General features: G+C 37.8%; 1 protein-coding gene across 1 annotated transcript in view; it reads left to right on the plus strand.

Moving 5' to 3' along the window:
• Positions 1–20,569, plus strand: part of tfpia (tissue factor pathway inhibitor a) — a 60,233-nt gene extending 39,664 nt beyond the window's left edge. Inside the window, exons 3-7 of the mRNA XM_022191853.2 lie at positions 10,102–10,278; positions 12,953–13,030; positions 13,388–13,450; positions 17,266–17,454; positions 17,615–20,569. Coding sequence (XP_022047545.2) covers positions 10,102–10,278; positions 12,953–13,030; positions 13,388–13,450; positions 17,266–17,454; positions 17,615–17,682 — 575 coding nt within the window. The 3' untranslated portion in view covers positions 17,683–20,569. The remainder of the gene's footprint in view (positions 1–10,101; positions 10,279–12,952; positions 13,031–13,387; positions 13,451–17,265; positions 17,455–17,614) is intronic.
• The last annotated feature ends 720 nt before the right edge of the window (positions 20,570–21,289 follow it).

The raw sequence follows: 21,289 nt of genomic DNA on the forward strand, positions 1-21,289 counted from the left end.
GACTGTCTTTTGTTTCTATTGCTGTTAGTAATGCTAGTCATTGTAACACCATCAGAAAATGTGAAACTCGTAAGCGAGGCTATTTGTTTGAACATATCATAGAAATACTACATTGTCAAGCAATTGAGGCTGCTACCATTAGACCTTTCACACCTTCGAGTTCACGTTATCCACTGGAAGATAAAGTAAGCCCTGCACCGACTCAGTTCAGAACCATTTCAGGTGAACGAAACACTGCTAAGATGCATGTGTGAAAAACACTTGAAGTCAACAAAAGGAGATTTGAGAATAGTAGAACACCTTTTTTTTTTTTTCTCTGGCATAGGAGCTGCGTCCAGTGTGTGATGGTACCTGCCATATACTGCAGCTGAACAGTTACTCTGAAGCATGTCTGATCAGCACATGATCTGCCTTTGCATGCACAGCAATTACGCATCGCAGGTGGCCGCTTTGTTAGATCTTTCCACTGGGTACCCTTAAGCATGATTTTTTTGTCAATGCTTGCAGTAGTTCGATACACCAATAAAAATCTGTATTGCGTTAACTAGACAGTGACTCAGAACTGTGGAAAACAGTGACTAAAATTGAAACTTAAGTGGAAAAGTTGTGATCCAACATTAGACACAAAACTGAAAGTCTTCTTACACTATCACCACCTGGAGGCAGGTTGTACTAACACCAAAGGACACCCAGTGTAGATCTCTGAGACAAACCTGACTTTGACAGACCCGCACTATTTGATGCCTGGGGAATGAGAAGGGGTTGCAATACCATATCTGTTATTCAGTGCCTTCTCCCACCAGCAAACATTAACCTTCACCTTCTATCTGCACACCATGGGATGTATTATACAGTCAAGACAAGAGGGTCATGGATGAATTTGCATCCTGCAGGTGATGCTATTTCCTGTACTTGTATACATTTTTTTTTTATCAGTCTCCCCACAAACAAATCCGGTGGTGTGAAGTATTTAGCTTCAACTGACCCCAAGATGATAGTAAATAAGTGAAGAGATGTGAACATGACACAGTGACACACAAGAAAGCTGATCTAAAGTCTTACTCAAATAGAAACTTGCTGCTTTTTCATCATAAAGAAAATGCCACGACACTAAACCAAGCCATAAAACATATTTGTGTGCTGGCATTTAAAGGGCACATTCAGGACTGTTTTTATTGGTTCTTAGTTGAACACACAAAAAAACACATGTTATAGCGCAGGATAACAGCTTGTAGCAGTTGCTTTTATCTAAATTGAATCACACTTTCACGAGTGTATCCGGTTTTGCTGTGCTGGATGGTGACTTTGGTTCAAAACTCAAAGTCGAAATGACAATGAAAAGAAATAAACTGTGTCCCTGATCCATTTTCTGTAATAATTCCGAATAGATTTTCACTATGTAGCGTGGCCACATGCTAAACGTACCAAAATTAAAGAAAGTCATTGATTATTTTGCAGCTTTTAGTGCTATTGAGCAGCGTTTTACAAATAAGTACCTGTTTTGTGTGCATGCTTGTAATGTGGCAGCACAGTGCACATTTCTGCTGCTGTCTTGATGCTTTTGCACTAATCAACGAGCAGCAGCAGAACATGTTAAAAACGCATCGCAATGATCCCACTAAAGGCAGAGAAAAGACTGCTAGCAAGTTAACAACCATCCAAATAGTCATCTATATGACCTGCAAAATCAAAACAAAGAGAAGTATGTAGCACACAGTTTACACAATTAGTATTCAGCATGGAATTGTTACACAGCTATATTTTGCAAACAGCAGACATGAGTGTGATCGCTTCAAACAACTGGAGCTATTAATGAGAAAATTAAGCAGCCATGAGCTCCACTGCAGTAAAATGAATGCCACATTGATCTAGTGAGGCTTATTAAGTCCTATGCATTTATAAATTAATTTGAAATGAAACTAAATTAACACCAGGGTTTAATTTTTCACTGATCAACAGCATCCAGGAATACTTAAATATGCTCTTTAAAGCTGCAGTAGGCAGAACTGTGGAAAAGGATTTGCAAATATACCCATCCTCCTGCAGGTTTTCAGTCTTCCTAATCCGTCCAAAGACTCTCCCTCTGCTGTTGAAATAGTCAAGGTAGAAGGCAGCATTCACTCATGACCTCACACGGGATTCAAAGCCAAGTCTCCCTAGTGAAAGCCTATTTAACTACCACTTCCTACTGCCAATGCTGCCTTTTCAGACTGTCTCACTTGGTCTGGTCTGAAAAGACCCGTGAGAAGTCAAGTCACCTGTCATGGGTTACATTTTCTAATACCTGAAAACCATACCAAGAGCATGTACAGAAGTCCAGTTTCTTTTTAAACCATCTGAACCACAATATGCTAAAAGCTAAAAGCGATGCTGAAATTGTACTACTGGCCCCAGCTTTACAACAATACTGTTGTGTGTACAGTATGATTTTTGATATGTCCTTGTAAAAATACCTGGTTTGGATTTGGTACTCTGTGACCCAATATGGTCACACTAACAAGGATGTGAGGTAGACTTTCCCAAGATGGAGTCAGACATTTGAAAATGTCATTGCACCTCTAACTTACAGAAAGCTGATCTCAGGGATAATGTCTTTTGGTGCACTTCATATAATTCTACTCATCCTGTAGCTGCAGCATGACCATTGTCATAAAATCGGTGACATTTTGATTCTCACAGACACCACAGAAAGTGTGAGCCGACACATTTGATTTATTCCAACTATCTCTTCTAATGTTCTTTACTCGTGATGTCACAGCTATGGACAGCTTAACAGGAATGTTCTTGTAAAGGTCACCAACCAATGTGAGGAACATTGTGGCTTACGGTCTGGTATGCTTTTTTTCTCTTTTATCTTGCCAGCCAAGCAGTCTGGCTTTTGCTCTTTAGCCCCAGTGTTTCACTGAAAACCCTATCAGTCATAACCACAGTCTCCAAAACTCTTACTTTGGCCTGCTCTTTCTTTTATGGCTCTGCTTGAAGAGGTCAGAGACACAAACAAAGTGTTGCTCTGTGGCCGTTGCACTTCTTTGTCTTTAGCTCAGGGCTTATACTCAGTCTGTGAGCACAGACTTTTTCTTTAGAGTAAGTAATGGAAAGCAGAGCAACAAAGCTAGCAGCACAAACAATATGATGTCACAAGAGATGGCTGACATGAAAAGTGCAACCCTGACTCCTGAAAAAGCATGCTTATATACACTGCTGTTCAGAAGTTTGGGGTCGCCCAGGCAGTTTCATGTTTTCCATGAAAACTCACACTTTTATTCACGTGCTGACCTAATTCATAAGGGTTTTCTAATCATCAGTTAGCCTTTCAGTTCCATTAGCTAACAAAATGTAGCATTAGAACACAGGAGTGATGGTTGCTAGAAATGTTCCTCTGTACCCCTATGTAGATATTCCATTAAAAATCAGCCATTTCTAGCTAGAATAGTCATTTACCACACTAACAATGTCTAGACTGTATATTTGATTAATTTAATGTTGTCTTTATTGAAAAGAAATGCTTTTCTTTCACAAATAAGGACGTTTCTAAGTGACCCCAAGCTTTTGAACAGTGGTGTATATATAACTATATTTTTTTACTGAAATAGTTTTCTTCATAATAGTGCAATTCACTCTTTTGGATTTTCCCACGTTCTTAGTTCTCTGGTATTCCTCAAATGATTTGTGTTTAACAATGTTCTAGAGCACGGGTGTCAAACATATGGCCCGTGGACCAAAACCGCCTTGCCAGAGGGTCCTGTCTGTCCCACAGGATGACTTGCAAAGTGTAAAAATTACAGAGAAGACATTAACGGCAAGTTGTAAATTTAAAATAGCTTCTAGACCTTGACAAGTTGTTTTGATCATAAAGTATAATACTATATTGTTGAGTTCTAGTTGCTATGTGATCTGTAAGTTGTATTGTGTAAATGATAAACTGAGGCATAATATTGTTGAAACCGATCTTATTTTTCTTAAAAAAATTCAGATTGTTCATAATCTTTTGTGAAAAGATAGTTCCTTAAATGTGAGCATTTTCAGAATGTACTTTTTTTGCAGTAAAACAGGCATATAGATTTTTTGCTATGATTTTACTGGTCTCTCACACTTTAGATCAAACTGGGCTGTATGTGTCCCCTGATCTAAAATGAGTTTGACACTGCTGTTCTACAGTCTAAAATGACGAAAAGATTGTAGTTTTGTTTTTTCCTAAAACATATAGGGTTTATAGGCAATAAGACATGTGATAATGTGTTTCTTTTGCAGTATGTTGATAAAAAAACAAGAGTTGCCTCAATGCTGCAGCAGTTCAACCAAGACTTAATGATGTTGGCAGTGCATCTGTTTGGCTTATTGTCACAGTAATGCGATGGGGGGTTAGCTGGGTTACTGGTTTTGCTCAGAGCAGTTTTTCCTTTTATAATGATTATGGTGGTATCGCAGCAACAGGCCAGCAAATGAAGATTTACATAATCTTACAGATGATGATGAATTTTCTGTATATAGTTTCCGTAGCATTATTAAATCTGGTCGTTTGAGAGCAGGAGCGGAGCATGAAAATCATTCAGAGCCTGGGCAATATGTGCTTTAAATGTCACAATGCTCAAAATATATTCAATCAGTGATTAACACAGACGTTATAACTGATCCTGTATATCTCATATTAATCTCACATAGTTACCTCAGCTGCCTCAAACGTGGTCATACAAATGCTCAAGTAATTCTAGGCCAAATTTATAAACTGAGAAGCCCTTGACAGTCTTCTGTTTGTCCAGAATCAGAGGTACTTCAGCTGTAAAATGTTTGTTTTTGACTACAGAACAAAAAATACTTGCATGCAACTGTGATTAGTAATTACGGTCCCAACTAATTTGGGATTGGAAGAAATTGGAGTTACAGAGTTCTCCAATATCATACTGTCTGACACGACACAGTATAAACATGAATATATATGCGCTACTTTATGGACTATTTTGATATCTCATCATGTAAGTTATTTTTTACTCAGAAAGCTTTTTAATTATGAAGAGCCTCTGATTCTTGTTAGTTAGTTAGTTTTGTAATTTATGTACCAATAAATTCAAAATCTGGAGATGGGAGCGGTTAACCAGGGCAAAACAAGATATGTTATGGGCGTTTTCAGTATTCATTTAATTATTTATTTACATTTTACATCTGTAAAATCATTGGCAGATAACTTGCTGGTGCCGTAATCTCAGAAAGTAATTCAGTCCTACCAATTTACTCAGACAGTTTCTGACATTCAATTTTTCTGCTGAGATGACACCCATATTTCCTCTCCTCTGCCTGCAAACACTGACCTTTAACAATGTGTGACTTTGGTGCATCTATTCCAGGAGATAGATTTATGTATCACGTTTTCAAGACACAAGAATAACATCATAACAAAATAATGAGAAAATATACCATCTTTTTTAAGAGTGAGAATGTTGCTGATGAGGTCAGAGCCTCTCTGTGTGCATTGAAGTACATCTGTCTCCATCTGGTGGCCACGGCTATTTTTACACCTCCAAGTTGACTTATTTTGCTTGAAATTTTATACCATTAGAGATTAGTTGTCTTTTCTTTCCACGGGAGGCCATGCCAAGACTGTGTCAGCACTTTCAGTGGCAGAACAACAAAAACCTTTCAAAATATGTTGATGTATATTGAAGAAAAGGGAAAGGAGAAAAAAAGCAATGAGAGCAACTGAGCTAGTGAGGAGATAAGGGTGCGATGGAATGATTGTTGAAAATAAATTAAGTATAGATTGTCTTTAAATCTCATTCTTCCCCTCGTTCTGCAGATTAGAACGGGTCAAAAATGTGAAAACAAACATTAAAATACGTGTTTTTTTCCACACACAATCCATGCAGGCTCTTCAAATCGTTCATGCCTGTCGCAAACGTCAAAGTTTGTTTTGATGAAATATATATTGCGTTTTTTGTTGGAGAGCAGCCAAAACTCTCCGCAATGATAGGCTCTTTGATTCACACCCAGCGTTTGAAAGAAGCTGACCGATAATTCTCCTCAAAACACAAATCACCTCTTCCACCTTCACAACTTTAATAGAGAATTGTGTTTGTGAATTATTCATCACTGTATTGCTCGCGAGAGAGTGCTAGCTTAGCCTTTTGACACATCTCTTTGCCCCTGCTTTTAAGCCAAAGTCACCTCATAAAATGTATTTAGATGTTACAATGATAGCATTTGAATCATGGTCACCCTCCAGTAGAGTGTGGATATTCAAAGACTTAACAGATAAACCAAATAGAGAGCACAGAGCTGCAAGATATCCCCTGGCAGCCATATTACAAGTCCTGAGATGTTGGGCCTCAGTGAGTTTGGACAGGTAGCGGTGTTTATATAAGTCAGGAGTCTCGACAGAATTCTAATTTACCTTCTAACAAGTGTGATTGATTTTGTGTTTTATTGCCTTGTTAGCTGGTAAATCACACTTTCTGTTCGGCTAATTGTCGCAGTCTTGATGCAAACTCATGATGCCTCAATCTTCTCGTTTGACTCTTGGCAAGCAAATAAATGCGTTTCCCAAAATGTTGAGCACTAAATTGTTGGTTCATGTGTGTCTTTATTTACGTTTTGACACAATTAAACTAAAGCAAAATGTATTCAAAGGTGCAGGATGCAAGATTTTGACCCTGAATATACTGCAGCATTAATATAGTAGCCACAACTATCTGCTATTCTAAGATATAGTGAGCAATGGCATCTTTCACATAGACTGAAGTCACAGTCTATTCATTCATGTGTGATGTGGTCGGAGCTTCTCTGTTCTATGTTTTGGCAGCAGTCCTGGCAGGGCGAGCATGTTTGTGCATGTGAGTCCCGACCTTTGAAACTGTCAGCCCTCCCTGTGCTTATTAGCAGACTCTGAGTAATCTCCCACACAGTATTGGAAAATTAAAAGCGCAATCTGGAGCTTTTAGCCCGTGGCCTAAATATCCAAAGAATTGAAAAACAAAGCATTTCATTTTTGTTGTTCAGCTAATTTATGTGCATTCATCTCAGCTCAGTGTCTAAAAAACCCCCAAATAAAACTGCCTCTGAACAAAATCTGACCTTTACGCCGTAACGGTTGTTTTGCTTTGTTATGCTAGTCTGCAAATTGATTAACAAAATGAAAAACCATGTTTTTTTTTTTCTTTTTACTAGCATGGTATGACTCAAATTAGGGCCAGAAATGTGTAAACAATTTGTAAACAAATTAACTTTCCCAAACTTCACCATTGAAAACATTAGTTTTTCTTCTCTTCATTCAATCAAAGTGTATTTGCTAGATTTTTGATTTAACGGCAAAGCGTGTAAAAGCATCAACACAGACAAAGTTGAGGTCATACATGTATATTATATTTGCCTGTTTGGTTCATTTAAAAAAGAATAGGAAAAAAAAACACTGTCTTGGCTTAGAAGTTACCCTAAAACACCAACTTTTACCAATAAGAAATCCATAACATGCATAATCGAGAAGCCAACAGATTGGATGACTAGTTTGTAGTAAATGGCAGATTATTAGCAGTTTTCTGACAGTCATCTGAAGTTGTTTTAAAACTAATGAATTGTGACTATGGCTGCACAGTGAGTCAGTGGTTAGAACTGTTGCCTCACATCTAGAAGATTCCCAATTTGCGTCCTGGCCTTTCCGGGATCTTTCTGCATGGAGTTTGCATGTTCTCCCTGTACATGCATGGGTTTTCTCCAGGTATTCCGGCTTCCTCTCATAGTCCAAATACATGCTGAGGTTAATTGGTGATTCTAAATTGTCCATTGATTGTGATTGTTTGTCTCTATATGTAGCCCTGTGATAGACTGGTGACCTGTCCAGAGTGTCCCCTGCCTTCACCCTAAGTGAGCTGGGACAGACTCCAGCTCCCCACATACCCCTATGTAGATATTCCATTAAAAATTAGTCGTTTCCAGCTAGGATAGTCATTTACCATATTAGCATTGTCTAGATTGTGATCCAGAATGTTGTCTTCATTGAAATAAAACTGCTTTTCTTTCAAAAATAAGGACATTTGTAAGTACCCCAAACTTTTGAATGGTAGTGTACATTACAGTGTTCGTTCTTCATCAAAGCTACATGTTTACACTGAGTGGAAACTGTTCAGTCCAAGGTACACCAGGCGCACCAGTCCATGAAATTAAACCATTTTACTGTTTTGTGCATCATTTCAGACACATTTCCCAAAAATTCAGCCTTCTGCTCAATATTTTTTGGAAACAGTGAGATCTCCACCAGAATGCAAAATAGCATTTTGTAGGTTTGATCATGTGTTTGTACTTACCAATCCTCTGGTGGGTGTGACCTTTAGGATGTTAGCTAATTTATTTCTCTGCCCCAACAATCTTTGGAATACATATTAATAGAGTAAAATGCACCATTAGTAGCATTTTAGAAATGAAGATTGAGATACTTTTTTATCTGTACACTACAAAACATTTAGGGGAGCTCATAGTATAGGCTTTTAGTTCATAAATAATGAATTTCCTGTGTGGTAGACTACACGATCCAGGTCATTGTCATGGTTTGATGCACACTCGCTACTCTGAGTAGAGAAATGTTGATCAGTACAGTCACAGCTTGTCAGGTTGCACCTGCCATAGTTCCATTTCATCCCGTGGCTATGATTTTGATACAGACTCAAATCAAGCATGAGCCTCTTGCCAGCTTGTTTTAGGCTTTGTGACAGCTTATTCAAATAAACAGCAGGGTTCTGCATGACCTTCCATAGCATCGTTGCTGTCTGTGGTGTTGGCTGCCCCACACAGCAGAAGATGATAATAGAATTCAGATTTAAGAAATGGTAAATTCAGCTTGAATGTCAGATTTAAACTGCAAATAATCAAACCTAAACGCTTTAAAAAGCTTAATGATTAGATTTCCAATGTAATAAGCCACCATGGAAAAGCTTAAAATATGGAACAAAACTATTACAACTAAAAATAATCATAGCGTAGATAATAAGAGATGCAAAACTTAGAGTAGACGAGTATCAAACTGTAGCTTAGAACTCTAAGGCCCTGGGCACAATACTCCAAGACACGAGAGTGATAATATATGCAACTAGTGTGGAGAAGGGGAAGGAGAGCTGAGGTAAGCGCATGACAGAAAAAAAAAGTGTAGACTTGGCACAGGAAGGGATGTGGCTCACCAGGGACAGGAGAACATAAGGAAGTTCTTGCTGAAAGTGTTGACTTTTCTGCTTGTACTGGATAGTATCTGAAACCTGACTGGAGTGGAAATGTCACTGTACCACTGGGGAGACGAGAAGTGTGGTAGCCGAGGCCGAGTGCCCACTGATTGCAAAGTGGGTCACGGCCCGCAGTTCATTTATTGCACTCTGTTCTATACGCAGGATTTAATAGCTTTATCTTCACTTCATATGTCTTTATAATTGTGTTCTACCTCGGCCTTATCTCGGCTCAGGTTTTCTTTTCAAAGCATCATTCATTGGACTGTATCGAAGTCTCCTTTCAAAAGTGCCATTTACTGTTCAAAGCCTTGCATTATACATATATAAGCAAAGTCCTATAGCTAACTTTGCTGAAAGATGTTTCAAACTTTCAAAAATGACTTCACAATCAGTACAAACACAGTCACAGCAAAACTAAAAACTCAGTCGAGGCAAAATAAAAAGTATCTTGTTTTTCCTTGTAAGTTGGGTTCATTTTATTTTTTAAGAGAAGTCGATGTCTGAGTTGTTGGAGCTTTGTGTTCTGAATAAAAAACATGACAGAAAGTAAAAAATAATATTGATCCAATCCAAACAAAGTGAGGGTATAATAAAATATATTAAATATCATGTGGACTGTAGAGACTCTTTGTCAAAACATTTTTCTCTTGGTGAAACCAATCCACCATGAAATACATCGTCAGGTCCAATAACTCAGTAGCAAAAGCAATACATTTATCTTTCAGATCAAAGTTGAGTATGGAACAAAGTTATGGATTCCATGCATTCAGATGTAAAGAAACATCACACACAGGAGATGCATTTATTTAGCAACAGACTTAGTAATTACATGCTGCAATGAAGCAATTTCTTAGTTTTTTATTTTTATTTTTTATAATTGTTCTCTCTCTTTCTTTCCCAGATGACAAGAACCCCTGCCACCTAGCAGAAGCTCCAGGTCCCTGTCGAGGGCTTGTGAAGCGCTACCTCTTCGACAGCAAGACTCAGCAGTGCAGGCATTTCTTTTATGGCGGCTGCTTTGGCAATGCCAACAACTTCAGGACCATGGCTGAGTGCCAGGCCAAATGTCTGAACCCAGGTAGGTCTTTGTCTTCTCAGATGAGCAAACACCCAAACTGTCAGCACAGCAGCACTGTTTGCTATTCAAAAATGCAAATAAAATCCAGAGGTGTATGTGTTCAGCAGCTGTGAATGTTCAGTAGATCTTGTCTTTTATGGAAAGGTTAGTATCTGTGCATGGTATATGACCTTTCGGAACATCACTTTACATCACATTACATTGACCTACGCTAGCGTTGAAAAGTTTGGGGTCACTTAGAAATGTCCTTATTTTTGAAAGAAAAGCATTTTTTTCATTGAAGATGACATTAAATTAATCAGAAGTACAATCTAGACATTGCTAATGTGGTAAATGACATTTCTAGGGGTTAAAAAAGTCTTAAAATAGACAAATAATCCAAAATGAAAGAAAATCTGAAAGTTTTTTAAACTTTCCACACCACATGCTTTTGTTTCTGTTTTTGCTTGCACTTTCAACCATCTGCTGATCCCTCTGATTTGACTTTTGACCCCCTAAGTTGGAAAGTATTGGTTTCCAGGGGGAAACCAATACATTATATTTTCTTAGTAGGCATAAACAAATGCGGTATGAACAAGTTGAAATAGATTTATGTTGTGATAGTATCAAGAGGAATAATAAGCACACAAAGTAAACATGATGCCCTACATCGGTCACCAAAATTAAATTTACTCATTGTTGACATCATCGAGCCTCTCTTGCTCCGAAGAAATCCAAAGTTTAACCATATAATGGAACCTGTATCGATACCACCGGATACTAGAAAACTGTGACAAACCATTTCTGGTCTAATTTTACCACTTTTAATATCATTTGAAATACTGGCAAAGCTCACTCGTTGTGTTAGCTAATAATGTTGAAAGGCTAATTGATGATTATACAACCCCTGTGCAGTTATGTTGGCACATAATAGTGTGAATTTTCATGGAAAACGTGAAATTGTCTGGGTGACCCCAAACTTTTGAACGGTAGCGTACATGAATATCAATTGGGGAACTAGAGGCTTATCCCCTAACTATAATTAATACTTCCCTTACCTTAACCTTTAAAACTCATCTCTGTGTATCAAAATTATATTTCTAGATGTTTATTTTTTCCATTAAAAAATCCCTTTCCGCTTTAAAATGGCTTAGATGCAACTCTGCATCATCATATCCTCTGATCTATGAAGTCCCTCCCTCTCTCTCCACCTATCAGCTGCAGCTCAATCAAAAGGTCACCAACAACTTTATTTAATCACTGTAAAATGTCTCAAAGGGAAGCTGTAATATTGGAATAATTCAGCCATTTGACCCATAAAATTGATTCAGAAAAATACCGATACAGAAACCCACCCTGCAAGTTGTTCAGGTTTGTTATGTGTGAAACTCAACAATTCTGAATCCATGTTTTTAAGACTGCCATCAGTACATTGCAGTTTCAAGGTGGAAATGCAGTTTTTTTCCACTTATGAATTTATAGCATATAAAAAGACCACATGGACATAGATTTTTTTTTTATGATGATGTGCCTTTAGTGCCCAAAAGAGAAGCAGGTCCTCATAATGTGCAAATACACCTTTGTTCCTGCACAACGAATAAAACAAGTAAACACACAGTATTCTAAGGAGCAGCACATCTACATCTCCAACTCACAAGTCAAGCTGCAGATCTGTAATTGGATTCTATGCTATTTCTTCTTTCTTGTTGCAAGCGATGTAATTTGGCCAAACAAAAATAATTAATTTCTCGCCTTTACCTCAAAGCAGCATAGCCTCATTTATATACTTTAGGGTCTATAACCAGCCGAGGCAAAGAAGATCACAGCTGCTGCACAACAAATGAAAACTCATTTCAGAGAGGTGACATGATCAAAATAGTTTTACCTCAGAAAATTAACTTTCTGATGAATTTTAGCTGACCATGAAATCACATTCTGCCTTGATTTAGCTTTTAAAGCGTTTAAAAGTGACCAAAGCATACTCAATTATACCAGACTTAGGCACAACTTAGAAGTCATTTAGATATTGAAATTGTCAAGGAAAATAACAAGCAAGCCTCGCGACTGTGACCAATTACACCAGCAGCCCATTTACAGAAAATCAATTGAAAAAGTTTTTTCTATGGATGGTAATTTCAGATAGATGACTGTTTGCAGACCAACACCCATTTTAGACAGACACTAAAGAGATGTAACTTACATTAATTATGACTGATCAGTGGGATTGCATGAAATTTGCTCCAGATATGCGACCGTTCAAAAGTTTTGGGTCAGTTAGATATGTCCTTATTTTTTTTTTAAATAAAAGCTTTTTTTCAATGAAGAGAGCATTAAATTAATCAGAAATACAGTGTAGACATTATTAAAGTGGTAAATGACTATTCTACCTGGAAACGGCTGATTTTTAGTAGAATATCTAAATAGGGGTACAGAGGAACATTTCCATCAACCATCACTCCTGTGTTCTAATGCTACATTGTGTTAGCTAATGGTGTTGAAAGGCTGACTGATGATTAGAAAACTCGTGTTCAATTATGTTAGCACATGAATAAAAGTGTGAGTTTTCATGGAAAACATGAAATTGCCTGGGTGACCCCAAACTTTTGAACCGTATTGTGTATTCTCATATTGATGTTCTTTGGTGGGGAAACATTTTCTCCAGTGTTCCTTTTCTCTTTTGTGTGTATTAATATAGCGAAACCAACGACTGAACCAGAGGTCCAGACACAATCTGCTAGAAAAGCTGGTGGTGTGCAGCCAACCATTGTAACTGGTAAGACTGATTGTACACCACACAGTACAAGTGTACCGTTATGTAATGTTCTTTGTCTTGATGTGCTAAATAGTAATTAAATGGTGAACATAATTAAAGTGGTTGCACAATAACTGCTTAATACATCTAGTTCAAACATCAGTACAAAGTACTCCAGAGATGCTATTTAGCATAAAATAGTTACATAAGTTTGTGAATGTATTTTGAAAGTTCCCTCTGAATCTGGTCTTTATGCAGCTACATCCTGGTAGCTTCATACACAGACATATAAGTGGCATCAGTTTTTCCATCTCAGTGCAGGAAAGGGACTGATTGACTGACTGAATGAGCTCTTGACATATGTGCTTATTTTTTCAGGGGAACTGACTGTAGGTGAACCTCTTGTGCAGCTGAATGACAGTAATCAAGAGACCAGAGATGGTAAGAAAATATGATTCGAAACGTGTTCAGACAGAATGCAACGTCAGTTTTAGCTGTGACATACATTATTAAGTCAAGGACAGGCAATCGAGTCTAATTTGATTCATGCTAATTAGCCTGATGTTTATCAAAATCAGGTGAAGATTTGTCCATACAAAAAAGAAAAATTTCTTTAACTTTAGAAAAAAAAGGTTTAGCAGAGCTGTAGGCATCAACAGAGTACCAAGACTGAAATGACTGAGTACTGTGATGAGTCTGAGGAGAGACACTACTGGTTCTTATAGTTAAAAAGCTATACATACCCCTTCAGATCCCCACCTGTATCAGCCAACAGAAAAAAAAAACCCTGTAAATCTAAGGTAAATCTGTAGGATCTTTAAATGGCAGTATTAGATATTCATATTTTTCTTCAGCAAAAACTGACACTGTTGTGAAGGTGTTCTTGTGTGACACACCAAGGCAAGCATTCGGCGTGTATGATGCAAAGCAACATTTTAAATAGAAACTGCAGCAGAGGAACAGACATCAGACGGAGAATCAGCCACAGATGAAGATTCTTGTGGATCCCAAATCCAAAAGTGGTATTAGCTGAAGTTATGCTTTGCAAATTCCTAGCACTGCAGAACCTGCTGACGGCTGGAGCAAACCACCTGCCCGAGCTTTTGCAATACATATGCTGAATGTTAATTATTTTTTTAATCCTTATAATTTTATGGATAGGTCTGTAGGAAATTGAAATAGGGGAAAATAATTTATGGATGTTTTGTTTAAGTGGAGACGTATGACTATAGCCTTGGGCTCTGCAGCATGTACGTTTGCTTTTTGGGGTCAATTCACTGACATAATTAATGTCAGGTGATAATTTATTACCAATAAGAGCAGCGCGCTGTGCAGTGGGATAGCCCTCCATGCTGCCAACAGCCATTATACCCATCTATCTGGACATACAGTATCTCACAAAATATGCTTTTTGTCAAAAACTAAATTATGTCAGAATATTACAGAAATCTCTAGCAGACTACAATAACCAGTGCTGACACTTTGTTTCCAAAACCTCAAAGATCAGCTTCATTGTGACATCGTAATGTTCAGCATAAGCAGTTTTCTAGCTGTTATTCAACACAGGAACAGAATAGGAAGTTGTCACCACTCTTCACATCTTCAGTCTTCAATCTTCAGTGCTAACCTTCAAACTGTAGTGACTGTATATATCTCAATATACACATTCACCACATTGTTCATTGTCATAGTTACAACTTTCCGTTCTATCAGAATCAGCTTTTTCTGGCCAAATGGAAAACATTCAGTACATGTAATACCAATAGCATAAAATGAGTTCAGACAATGATTCTAATAGCCAGAAGCAGAACTTGCAGTGTTCATTTATTACTCTATCAGACATGTGGGACAGATTTCCTGCTGTACGACATAATTAATTCTCTCATCGAGTCCTCAGAGTAGCAACCAGTCCATGCTGAATTCTAAAATATGCTCAGGCCTCAAAGTAAGCAAATCCAGGCCATTTATAAAATCAGTGTGTGCTGCCAGAAGCTTTTTGGTGAAAAGTAGAAGAATGTCAAGGTGCAGTGATGCATGGATGGTAGACAGCTTGCAGAATGCTTTCTGTTGTGGGAAGCAAAGTGCAGAAACAGTGTGCATCAGTGTCTGCTTCCCACATCCCATTTGTCACATATTCTTCCTTGTTAATTTTCCGTGTATTAGCAGTGAGGGAGCGTATATCAGAGCTGCTGTGTTCCAAGGCTGGTTTGTGTCGCTTCAGGAGGACACAGGGACACCCTGGCCCCTCGCCCTCAACTCATTCAGAGTTATACTTCTAAGAATTCAATTTCACTCTTGTCAGAAAATATCGAGGGGGAAAGATTCAGTAGTTTTGCCTCCTCATCAGTTTGGGGTTTTTTTTGAGTGTAATTTTTCAATGAGCTTTCAACCCCACAACAAAGTACTTCTGAAAGAAAAAGCATTGGCATTTAATTAGAACTCCTTGAAATAACAATGATTTATAGAGATTGTAAATTCAACAAATTAGAGGAAAATACTTTTAATAATTGATGTCAGTAATAAATGCTCAGAATTCAGTGTCGAGCAGAACTGGAGTAGTAAGAAGGTCAAAGTCACAAAAGCTGGGAAATGAGCATTAGAGAATTTGGCGTGCATCTTGATGTCCGTCTGCCAAGCAGATATTGCCATATTGAAATGAAACCAAAGACTGACATCTTGTGGTTGTATAATGTTGCACACTTTTAGTATCAGTGGGATACGCTGTAATGTAGAGGCTTGTATTTAAATAGAGGAACATAGACCTTGAACTGAAGCAGCTCTGCATCAGTTGTGTCTGAAATACCTGTGAAGACATTAGCTTTCAGGCAGTGAGCCAAACTGCTGCTGCAACTTTTAATCTAAGTGTAATTATGCAGTTTTGTATCTGATGAGGTGATAATTAGCTTGGGAGTGAAATAAAAAGCACAAACTATACAGACGATAGTAATACAACACCATTGTTATTGTTCTCAATCATTAAATACATTTTATTAAACAATTCTATTGTGCAGACAGTTCAACACTCTTTTTATAAAGCTACAAATTGTTTGGTAAAGCATAATGGGAATGTTTATTTTCTCCTCCAGCTTATCTTGGTGGTAATTTAATAATCCTTGGATCGAAAAGCAAAGCAGTTTAGTCAGATTCATTCTAGTATCACATCTGTACGCTTATTATGCCCAGTGCTTTGCAACTATTGATGACATTAGCAATGTAATGATGATGCAAGTATTTAGTGATATGTTTGCTACAGATTTGTTATTAATCATCCATCCATTATCTATGCACGCTTAATCTTCATTAGGGTTGTCAGGGGGCTGGAGTCTATCCCAGCTGACTTAGGGTGACCCAGCTGACTCTAACAGAATAGGTTCGAATGAAATAGTGTAAATGTTGGACTTTTTAAGTTGCCCTGTTCACCATTGTGCATTTGTTGTGCAAAAAGACCACTCTTGGTTATTACCAAACTCCACTGCAGTTGGAAAACAGCTCTGCTTCTCATCCAGAATGAATCAAAGAGGACAGCTTGCACAGCCCCAGTGGGAAGCCATGATAAAACCTCTCACTTGAATGTGTCAATTTAAGTCTGAGAGCCTCAGACACTCAAGAAAATCTCTTTCAGGCAGGCTGAAGGTTGACACATGAGTTGATGAACCCATGTGGGGTTTAGAGTTGAGACAATGCTTATGAAAAACAAGCAGGCATCATTCAGCTGCTTTAGGACCATAATATCTTCCACCTACACTACTGTTCAAAAGTTTGGGGTCACCCAGGCAATTTCATGTTTTCCATGAAAATTCACACTTTTATTCATGTGCTAACATCAGTGCACAAGGGTTTTCTAATCATCAGTTAGCCTTTCAACACCATTAGCTAACACAATGTAACATTAGAACACAGGAGTGATGGTTGCTGGAAATGTTCCTCTGTACCCCTATGGAGATATTCTATTAAAAATCAGATATTTCCAGCTAGAATAGTCATTTACCACAATAATAATGTCTAGGCTATATTTCTGATTCATTTAATGTTATCTTCACTAAAAAGAAAAACTGCTTTTCTTAGAAAAATAAGGACATTTCTTAGTGTCTCCAGACATTTGAATGGTAGTGTACTACGTGGTCCTCCAGTCAGAGCTGGACACAGAATGACATATTTAAAAGGAAATACAGAGAATACGGGGTTCTACGTAGGTTTTAAAGAAACACAAACTGATAATGACAATAACTGTTCTTGCCTGTCACTGTGATTTACAGACCTCAGTCCTTCAGAGCAGTGCTTCAGTCCTGTGGCTAGAGGAACATGTCACGGTGTAGAGAAGAGGTTTGCATACAACTCAGAAATCAAGAGATGCCAGGTGTTTGTCTACAGCGGCTGCGGAGGAAACAGGAACAACTTCACATCCCGGAAAGACTGCATTCACAAGTGTATTAAAAGCAGAAGGGGTCAGTTCCAAAGTACCCGTTAACTGTTAACTTAGTATTTTTCATTTGCAGACAGTATCACATTCTTGTTAACCAGGAGTAGGTGTTTTATTGGTTAACCTTTAGAAAATATTCAACAAAAAACTGTGGTATTTAGATCGTTTTGTTGGTTCTGTTGCAGGTCATGGGAGGAGGATGATCCGAATAAGGAAGAAAAACCTAGACAGCATTGTTAACCGCTCGGTCTGAACACCTGGCTGTGTGTGGGAACCTGCAGCGCTGTGCAGTCATCTATATTTATGACAAAATTTATTTTTAGCTTTATTCATTTCTTTTGTTTTTCACTGTATATCAAGACAAGTCTACCACAAGCTGTGTCATTGTTTTTCACAGGGATGTAATGTTAAACTCAAAAAGAATTTGTTTCAAAAATAATCATAATAATGAAGACCAACTTGAAATTGGATACCAGGGAGCATACAGGGTCTGTACTCAGTAGCACTCATGAGCTTGACCACAACCATCATCAAACTCTGCCTTCATTTTGATCTCATCTACACACCTCTGAAGTTTTGTGACTGTATCTTGCACAGTTGTGAGGCTACCGTATTGACAGATTTGAATGACAAGGTGTGTCCAAACTTTTGACCGGTAGTGTAAAGCCCTGGCAGTTTACTCCAGACTTCCTTTGTGATTGCTCCTTCTACAGCAGGTGTCAACAGGACCACTTTTTGTCATAATGACACATACAAACAGACTCACAACAAGAAATCAATACGTGTTAGTATTGTGGCTTGTAAAAATATTACAAGGACAGAACACACCCTGCTGAGCCTGAGCTGCACTGTGCATCACCTGCCATCTCACAAGCAGTTCAGGGAGTTTGCTGTCTCTCTGTCCTCTATAATCTTGCTGTCAATCAGAGCATAATTCACTCTCTGTACAGCTGTGTGTTTGTCATGTCCCAGCTACGATGTTCAATTTCTCAGTAAGTATTCCCATTTTGTTGTACTACAATAATGGTTAGACATTTTGCTAGGTCACCTGTCTGTGTGTGTATTTGTGCTACTCAGACGGCAGGATACTAACAAAAATAAATATTAGACAGCCAATTGACCTTATAAATAGTGTCTACGTCCATTGTTTTAGGTAAGCAACAGTCAGAGCAACATAGAGACACACACAGACAAATTGAGTCATGAGGTGCACGACAGACTGAAACAATGCTGGCTTTGTGGAACATTATCATCCTTATAAGTGGGACTCTAAGTTTAATATATACAGTGCCAATTTAAAAATTCAAAATAAGTCATTTCTGGATGCAGTAAACCTTTCAGTGCTGGATTATACAGGGTGTGCCTAAAGTCTGGACACATAGAAAATCTACTAACTATATTTTGTTTTGGCTCCACAGATTAAATATGGCTATTGCATTAATATATGTTTGATTAAGTATCATATATATATTAAAATCAATACATTAAATAATAATACATTGAATAAAATGTTGTAAAAAATTAAATTAATTTAAATATGTCTTAAGGGGAGAGGAAAAACAGCAGAGTACAAACAGACAATCAAGACATGAGAAAACTATAAACACTTGAGACATTGGTGACGCTGGCAACCATAAATCAGAAACTTGTCAGCTCTAGAGCCACAGATACCTGCCGAGAGACAAAACACAAACAAGAGGGAGTAGACACAAAGTTAATAACATGGAAGTGTAGCATATAAATGCAGTGAGAGTGAAGAAGAGGACAGGAGAGGGGCTCAGTGCATCATGGGAAGTCAAACTGCAGTCTAAGCCAGCATAACCAAAGGATGGTTTAGGGTCACCTGAGCATCCCTAAGGATAATCTTTACCAAAGAGGAAAGTCTTAAATCTAATCCTGAGAGGACAGAATGGAGAGGTGGAAGAGCTCTGTTGGGGTAATGTGCGACTGTGAGGTCTTTAAGACAAACCTCGGTCATTCAGAGCTTTGTGAGGCTAAGATTTAAATTATTCAATTCTGCACACTTTTACAGGCAGTCCTGAATTCAGAAGACTCCGGGCCTTTGTTCTGCCATTGCATCTACGCTTTCATAGTGGAGAAGTGCCTGTGGAAATGTAGGGTGCTTATTAAGAGTAGCCGTTTATCCAATATGTTTGTCATAATTGTTATAGTTGAATGCAGTGGAAGCACTTAAAGTAGTGCTTGTTGCTTCAGGTAAAACATGCATGACTAGTTACAGGACTTACAGAGAAGATAGAAGCATCCTCTGTATAGATATGAAATGAAAATACTAAAATGTTGAACTGAGGATGAGGAACAATGGACAATGTTTTATTGTCTGTGTCATTATACACCGGACAGCATCTGATGAGCCCAGAACAGCAGAATATAAAGACAAACTGTGATTAAAAACACATGGGCTGTGGCACACTTGGCTTGAAATAACAGTATTTATGTATAAATCATTGCTATTCTGTCTGAACGAGCTTTTATTGACTGAATCATCATTGCTTCAATATCTCACTGACAAAAAATGTATTTGTTTTGCTGATGTCTAACGTAGCAGCTGTCTGCACAGATGCTTTGCATATTGTTTATTTTGTACACACATATTGGACGTCTTTTTAATTTTACAGTCTCAGGACACTGTTACAATCATCCTTCCTTCATATTTCTCACTGTAACCTCTCAAGGAAATGCCAAAGTTTCGGAATCATTTTTTGTTCAGTTACAAAATGAGTGCTTGTACCTCATATTTACTGTAACGGATGCTTTTCTACAATGGTTTTGGTATAGCTTCACTTAAGAAATTAAACTACTGCACAGGCCTTGCTGTACCATTGAGAACAATATGTAGAATATTCTCATGTAAACCTTTTGATTAAGAGAACCATAATCTCACAGCTGTAAATCAATGTGAAGAGGGCGAAACCTGGTTTAAAGTATCATCAATCAATCTTGCAGTCCTGTTAGTGTTGTTAGTAAAGAAAAACACAGGGGAGCAGTGTTGTATAAAGATAGGAGGTTGTGAGCAGCGATCCATCTTGGCTGCACATCATTCGCTTTACTATCTGGTTTTATAACCATGGCTGTAATGGACTGGACTGTACGAGTTTATGTAATAAATTTTTACAATCTTCTTTTCTTTTCTCTGAATTTATCAGTTTAAAGCTTATGAACATCACTAATCGGCAGTAGTGGAGGAAGTTTTCCCATCCTTTCCTTAAGTTAAAGTACTAACATCTCACCGCAAAAGTACTCTGTGACAACTGAAAGTCCTGCACTGAACATTTTTACTTCATTGAAAGTAAGTATTATCACAAATCTGTACTTAAAGTATTAAAATGCAAAAGTACTCAGTGCAGAGAAATGCCCCATGTGACTGTAATACTGTTGTGCCATTAGATTGTTATTCCTCATACATTCATATAAAAGCAGGATTTGCAGTTGGCTGAGGTGGAGGTCATTTTCAACTATGAACTGCAACTAATGATTGTTTTCTTCATGGTCCAATGTGATGACTATTTTCTCCATTCATTACATTTAAACTTGACTTTGCAAACAATCTGAAACTATTACTGTCATCACAAATGCTCCTAACAACTATTTTGATAGTTGCCAATTTTCTCTTAAGTGACCAACTCATGACCGACCAGTTTTTTAAGTTGTATAAACGGTAGATGAGTCAATAACAAAGTATATTTTATAAGCTCTTCATATGTTTTGTGTGCCACAATCATAATTTGTGAAATAACTAAAGCTGTCCAATCAATTTAGTGGATGAAAAGTACAATAGTTTCCTCTGAGATGTAGCGGAGTGGAAGTAGGAAGTAGAATTATAAGAAAAAGTAAAGTAAAAG

Source organism: Acanthochromis polyacanthus, chromosome 14 (assembly GCF_021347895.1).
Source record: "Acanthochromis polyacanthus isolate Apoly-LR-REF ecotype Palm Island chromosome 14, KAUST_Apoly_ChrSc, whole genome shotgun sequence".
NCBI lineage: Eukaryota > Metazoa > Chordata > Actinopteri > Pomacentridae > Acanthochromis > Acanthochromis polyacanthus.